General features: G+C 45.4%; 1 protein-coding gene across 1 annotated transcript; it reads left to right on the top strand.

Annotated features, from left to right (window-relative positions):
- Positions 1–719: 719 nt before the first annotated feature.
- Positions 720–6102, top strand: LOC129773872 (uncharacterized). Its single transcript, XM_055777533.1, has 5 exons — positions 720–1764; positions 1883–2078; positions 2123–3227; positions 3336–5636; positions 5680–6102. The coding sequence occupies exons 1-5, from the start codon at positions 720–722 to the stop codon at positions 6100–6102; spliced, it is 5070 nt and encodes a 1689-aa protein (XP_055633508.1).
- The last annotated feature ends 927 nt before the right edge of the window (positions 6103–7029 follow it).

The following is a 7029-nucleotide window of genomic DNA, read 5'->3' as shown; positions in this document are numbered from 1 at the left end:
TTACCGAAAGTTCTAGAATCGAGGATTTAGCGTTTTCGAACCTCGTGAGTGTTCCGCAAACAGTGAAAAGAGCGTGAAAATTGCTGTACATCAACCAAAGTCGCTCAAACAGAAAATTACACAGTGAAAGACGAATAAAAAATATCCTGTGGAATTCCGAAAAACGTGCTATGAAAAACGGAATAATTTGCTGCTGACGCCATTTTGTGATCCTGCGAAAAAATTCCACACGAAGAATCGCAACGCAATTCGAACGTGCAAGTGTGTGAGTGAACATCGAAAATGGAACTCGGTGTTTGTGTTTCGTGAAGATTCAAGAAAATTCCAGCATTGAGTCGGCACATGTGAGTGCTGCTTTTTTGCTGCCGCCGTTAGAGGCAACCGGAAATCCAAGAGAGGAGAGCGAGTCTTCTGTTCGCTTGTCGGCGTTTCATTTTCCACGCAGGTCCCTAGTATTGTTGTTCCCCAGCCACCTTTGGAATCGCCGTAAGCAGCCGCGCAGCATTGAGTGAGTACCTTGCTTCTCTTTCTCTCTTGCACACGACTCGCGTCGTAGTTCGCCATTTCGTAAATTGGCTCGTGTTAGTTTCATCGACGTCGGTTAGATAGCAGTGTTTACCGCTTCGTTTTTCCCAGTGCGGTCGTTTCATCCGTGTGCTGACACGAGTGAGAGATTCGTTCTGTATTCGCATACCGTGTAGAGCCACGTTAAAAGCAAAATGATCAAGGTTGAGCGTGATAAGGAAGCAGATTTTCTGCGGAGAAGTAAAGAGCATTTGTGGGAGTCAATTGAATTGTTAATAGCTCTTGGGAAAGAGGCAAAAGCAGGACAGCATTCAGAATTATTAGGATCATGGTCAGAAAGGCTTGATGAAATAGCTAAAGAATATCGTCATACGGTGTGTATTCTCGAGGCCACGCACGGTGACGATCTTAGAGAGGAACGTATGAAATTCGACACGAAGTATTTCGCGTTGCGTGCATTTTTATCGAAACATCTCAGACAAAATACACAACCTGTTAATCCGCCCACGCAATATATCAGACCATCCAGTCACATTCGATTTCCTGAAATTAATTTGCCTCGGTTCAGTGGAAAACAAGCAGACTGGTATGTTATTCGCGATGCTTTTGATTCTGCCATCGGTAATCGTGCCGAGATTAGCAATGTCGATAAGTTCCAGTATCTTAAAGGATTAGTTCAGGGTGAAGCTACGAGGATTATTGATTCGATTTCGGTTAGTGAGGATGGATATCGTGATGCTTGGAGGGCACTGAAGCTGCGTTATGAAAATAAGCGACAACTCATTCGGTGTCATATTAAATCGTTGTTCGCGGTACCCGGTATGAAGAAACAGTCAGCTGACGAGTTACTCAATTTAGTGGACAAATTCGAACAACAAATTTCGGTTTTAAAGCGGCTTGGAGAAGATACTGATTCCTGGGATTCGTTGTTAATTTACCAGTTGTCAACCCGTTTGGATGTACACACACTGAAAGAATGGGAAAGCTACTGTGCTCGGCTGGATAGTGACAATGTCGCCAACGTCCTTAGCGGTGCGGCATTTTGTGAAACTGATGAAGATGATATGCCGACGTTCGTATCGATGGTGAATTATTCACAGAATTATGCAAGAGTTCTGCAGTGTGTCAGCCCGTTTCCTGGTTCCAGTCGAGAGTATGATCCTAAAGTAAAACTAACGAAATCCGCCGCTCATTTTAGCTCCTCATCCTCCTCGCCAGTCGCGGAATCTACCAGGAAATGTGAAAAATGCAATCAGAGTCATTTCCTGTATCATTGCCCTGAGTTTCAAAAATTATCCGAGCAATTACGGTTTGAGTTCGTGAAGTCGAAGAAATTATGTGCTAATTGTCTCCGTAGCACAGCACTTTGCCAAGTTTTGTCAAAGCAAGCCATGCAACCGCTGTCCGAAGAAACATCACACTCTTCTCCATGGAGCACAGTTTATTCGCCAGCCTGTTCCTGGTCCACAAGCCTCGAATCCTAGTCAGCCGACTCCGCCTCCTGTAGTGAATACTAATGCATCGCCGGTACACAAGCCGTACCAACCTCCAAGGTTTTCCCCGGTTGTCGGTTCCCATCCCACACAATGTTCTACAGTGCCAACAGTTACGCAAATTTGCATTATGCCATGATGACATGTGACAAGGAAAATGTACAGACTGCTGTAATTCTTCCAACCGCACTAATAGAAATTGAGGATGCTCGAGGTCATAAAGTTCCGGCTCGTTGTCTCCTTGATTCTGGGTCCCAGAGCCACTTCATCACGAAAGCTCTTTGCGAGAAACTCCAACTTCCACGTTCAAGTGCTCCTGCTCCTGTTTTAGTTTGTGGTATAGGTCAGTCAACCACCACGGCCACGCATTCCGTTACCGCTAAGGTATCGTCAAGAGTTTCTCCGTATGTAATTGAATCACAGCTTCTCGTCCTACCCTCTCTCGCCATCAAGCTACCAGGATCGTCAATCAACATCCGGGAATGGAAGATTCCTGAAACAGTGCGTCTTGCTGATCCAACGTTTCATGTGTCGAATGAGATTGACCTCATCTTGGGAGCTCAATACTTTTTTGATACACTTCGCTATGGCCGTATCCAGCTTGGTGAGCAGTTATCGGTTTTACAGAATTCCGTCTTCGGATGGGTCGTGTCAGGTCCATGCACTATTCAAGATCATGATCATGCTGACCCACGTACCTGCCTAATGAGTAGCGCAGCTCGTGTAGAAGAAATGCTGAGAAAGTTTTGGGAGCTAGAAACCGTTCGTGATAACAAGGGTTGGTCAGCAACGGATAAGTTTTGTGAGGAGCACTTCCTGGCCAACACCACACGGACACCAGAAGGAAAATATATTGTCAGACTTCCAAAAAGAGAAGAACTCGTCCCGCAGTTGGATGTCAACATGTACCAAGCTACCAGACGCTTCTATTCGTTGGAGCGTTCTCTGATGTCGGATCCACAGAAAAGAAAATTGTACCAGAATTTCGTCGCCCAATACATTGCAATGGGACATATGCGTGAAGTGACAGAAGAGGAACTAAACGTCAGACCGCAGTTTATACTCCCACACCACGGGGTCTTAAAACCTGAAAGTACAACCACCAAGCTCAGAATCGTGTTCGATGCATCCTGTAAATCACGGTCGTGTTTGTCGCTTAATGACGTTATGATTCCTGGTCCAACAATCCAAGAAATGCTAGTGGAAATAGTAATCCGATTTAGACTCCATCGTTTCGTCGTAACTGCTGACATCAAGAAGATGTTCAGACAGATTCTCGTCCACCCCTTGGATCAACCGTTGCAGCGCATATTGTAGCGTGATGACCCTGAACTCCGCTTGAAAGTGTATCAATTAGTTACCATCACGTACGGCTTGAATAATTCGCCTTTCCTGGCAACTCGCGTATTGAAACAGCTTGCTACTGAAGAAAAATCCAGGTATCCACACGCAGCTGAATATCTTCTAAAGGATTTTTATGTGGACAACCTCCTCACCGGTTCCAACGACGTGAAACAGTTAAAGCTGATCGTGAAAGAGATGATAGAGCTTCTGAATGCTGGAGGATTCCCTCTTCGACAGTGGTCGTCGAACTGCCAAGATATTCTAGATGTCGTTCCAGAACAACTTCGAGAAACGCGTATGCTGCTAGATCTTGATCGAGAAACCTCAGTTGCTGCCCTTGGTCTACGTTGGGAACCAGCCACAGATCAATTGTTATTCAAATCTCCAAAGTGGAAAAATAGATTGCCAATCACCAAGAGAACCGTTTTGTCGCAGATGAGTAGCTTGTTCGATCCACTCGGTCTGCTAGGTCCAACAGTTGTACGCGCGAAGATTATTATACAGGCTCTCTGGAAGTGCCAACTTGAATGGGACACACCGCTTCCAGTCCACTTTGAAGAAGAATGGACATTGTACCAGCAAGATATTTGTCATTTAAAAGAACTTCGCATTCCAAGATTGGTCATGCTCTCACCGCACCGAAGGTTAGAAATCCATGGTTTTAGCGACGCCTCCCTGCAGGCATATGGCGCCTGTTTGTATATCAGATCGATTGACGCGAATGGTCATTGCTATGTCCAACTGCTAACGGCCAAATCGCGTGTAGCTCCTCTCAGCAGTAAGTCAATATCGAGATTAGAGTTATCCGCTGCCCTACTCCTTGCTCATCTACTCGCACAAGTACAAAAATGCACATCGCTTGAAGCTCCAATATATCTTTGGACAGATTCAAATATAACGCTGGACTGGATTTCAGCTCTACCTTCTACCTGGAAAACATTCGTCAGCAACCGGGTTGCTGAGATTCAAGAAATAACCTCTACCGCCATCTGGAATCACGTACCCTCCAACGACAATCCCGCTGATCTGTTGTCAAGAGGAACCAGCCTTGAAAACCTCGTCAAAAATGCTTTGTGGTGGAATGGACCCGTATGGATAAGATCGTCAAGTGAATCATGGCCACCAAAGTACGTTTCGCGAAAACAGGATCCGAACGATCCAGAGTTCCGTAAGGTCGTCGCGTTGCCTGTCTTTACAGAGCCAAAGGACATTATTGATCGCTATTCAAGTCTCACTTCTCTCATTCGCGTGTGCGTGTGGTGGCATCGTTTTCGTTACAACACCCGTCGAACAAAGGGTGAACGCGTAATCGGTCCATTGTCGGTGTCGGAAATCGATCGTGCGTTATTCGGTTTGATAAGTCGTGTGCAAGAAGATTCTTTTGGTCCTGAATTGAAGCAACTCACTCGAAACGAAGCTGTTAGCAAAAAATCTAAGCTACGTTTCCTGAACCCGCAACTCGACGATGGACTGATCCGAGTTGGCGGCCGGCTCCATCATTCGTCCCTCGCTGTTGATAAACGGCACCCTGTAGTGCTACCTGCAAACCATAAGCTCACTAGAATGATCGCCTCTCTCGAGCATCTGAAAACGCTTCACGGTGGCCCGAATCTTCTTCTCTCATCTCTACGTCGTCGTTTCTGGCCACTGAATGGTCGGAATCTCGCCAGTTCTACCGTACACCGTTGTGTTACCTGCGCTCGTGCCTCTCCGAAATCGTTAGAGCAACTAATGGGTGATCTCCCACCGGTACGAGTAACCAGAGCGTTTCCGTTTGAGAATGTCGGTGTTGATTTCGCCGGCCCTATTTTCCTTCGTGCACCAAACAAAAGAGCAGCTCCCGTTAATGCGTACGTAGCAGTCTATGTGTGCCTTGCTGTAAAAGCGGTACACCTTGACCTTGTTCCCGATCTGACGTCTGAAGCATTCATTGCTAGTTTGCACCGATTCTCTGGACGACGTGGCAAACCCAGCAACATATATTGTGACAACGGTCGCAACTTTGTAGGAGCTCAACGTGAGTTAGCAGAACTTCGCACACTGTTCATTTCCCAGCAGGATAAGAACATTATAGCCCAAGAGTGTGCTGCAAGTAACATCGCATTCCACTTCATACCTCCTGGGTCGCCGTCACTAGGCGGAATCTGGGAAGCGGCTGTAAAATCAATGAAGTTCCATCTCCGTCGCATCATGACAAACGCTATGCTGACAGAAACTGAATTCCGAACCGCTCTCATTCAAATTGAGGCTACGTTAAATTCGAGACCTATCACTGTAATGTCAGAAGACCCTCAAGACTTGCAGCCTTTAACCCCAGGACATTTCCTGGTTGGAAGACCGCTCAACGCTATTCCAGAACCCAGCTTGGAGAACGTTCCAGAAAACCGACTGTCTCGCTGGCAACGTGTCCAGTGTCTATCGCAGCAGTTTTGGCAACGTTGGCAGAAAGATTACCTCAGCGCTCTTCACAACCGTTATCGCTGGTCGAACTGTACGGCCAACCTTGTCCGTGGTGCCATCGTTTTGTTACGAGATGAAAACATGCCGCCACAGAAGTGGTCCATCGGAAGAATTGTTGACATCCATCCTGGAACCGATGGACTCGTCCGTGTTGCTTCGGTTAGGACCAGTCACGAAGAGAGCTGTAAGCAAACTCTACATGCTACCGGTGGAGGTCGGTCCAGAATCAGTACAGCAACCATCCTCGTCTGCAGACGACAGTAACCCCGATGAAGAATAAGCTATTCTTGGCGGCCGGAATGTTAAACATGAAGAGATAGAAATACTGAATTCATTTTATATTTGTGAACAACCCAACACACTTAATAATTTGAGCCACCCTAGCAGGTTTTGCATTCACGTTCCATTCACTCATACAAATATACACAAAAGCATATCCATTGTATACACACGAGTATAAAATAAAGTTAGTCTGTTACAAACCACCAACCCCTTCGGATGTTTTTTGATCGTTTTCCCCCATCCGAAGAAAACCGCGTGGTGAAATCAGTGTCTACTGTGCACCCCGAAAATCCCGTTCCTAGAAAACTCCCGAATCGTTGTTACGAATTGAAAAGACAGTGAAAGAAAAGTCTATATTTTACAATAAACATGTGACATGTACACGATTAAAATTCGACTCTGTTACAGCTAAAATTCTAATGAGCCTAAAATAAACAAATGGGAAAAAAGTGCTTCCCGTGCGCTTTCGTTCTCTTGTTGCAGGCTCATTGGAATGCGCAGCAATAACGGTACGGGGCTCAACGTATTAAACATGTCTGACCCATCGTTGACCGCAATTTTTAATTAATTTCAATTCTGATAAGCCTCTCCACAAGATGCCACAGAAACGTACACGGTTATAAAAAGCTTCAAATTTACTGTAGGATTTGGAACCGATTCTTGGAAGTCCCTCTTCATGGTGAACTGTAGCACATCCAATGCAATCTCATTTATGACATCATTAGAATTAAATTCAGCGGCTTTCAAATGTCTAAGGAGTCTTGGTATTTTTAGCAAAAACTTTCCCGAAACTTCGTATTTGCAGTTTGTCAAATCGATTTTTTCAGTTCGCTGTCAGGTACTCATAACATGTGAATAACTTGAATTGCTTTAAAATTTTCGGTTTCTTCTTTAGACGATTTTGACCGTTCTTGTAATTCCCGAT

The sequence above is a fragment of the Toxorhynchites rutilus genome, chromosome 3 (genome assembly GCF_029784135.1).
Source record: "Toxorhynchites rutilus septentrionalis strain SRP chromosome 3, ASM2978413v1, whole genome shotgun sequence".
Lineage (NCBI taxonomy): Eukaryota > Metazoa > Arthropoda > Insecta > Diptera > Culicidae > Toxorhynchites > Toxorhynchites rutilus.
This window is presented reverse-complemented; position numbering and strand designations above follow the sequence as displayed.

Bases quoted from the DNA above. Each gene is read 5' to 3' on its own strand.
- LOC129773872 (XM_055777533.1), top strand. From the start codon at position 720: ATGATCAAGGTTGAGCGTGATAAGGAAGCAGATTTTCTGCGGAGAAGT. The intron at 2,079-2,122 runs GTTTTCCCCGGT...AATGTTCTACAG, and splicing joins AAGCCGTACCAACCTCCAAG to TGCCAACAGTTACGCAAATT. The intron at 5,637-5,679 runs GTAATGTCAGAA...CTTTAACCCCAG, and splicing joins TAAATTCGAGACCTATCACT to GACATTTCCTGGTTGGAAGA.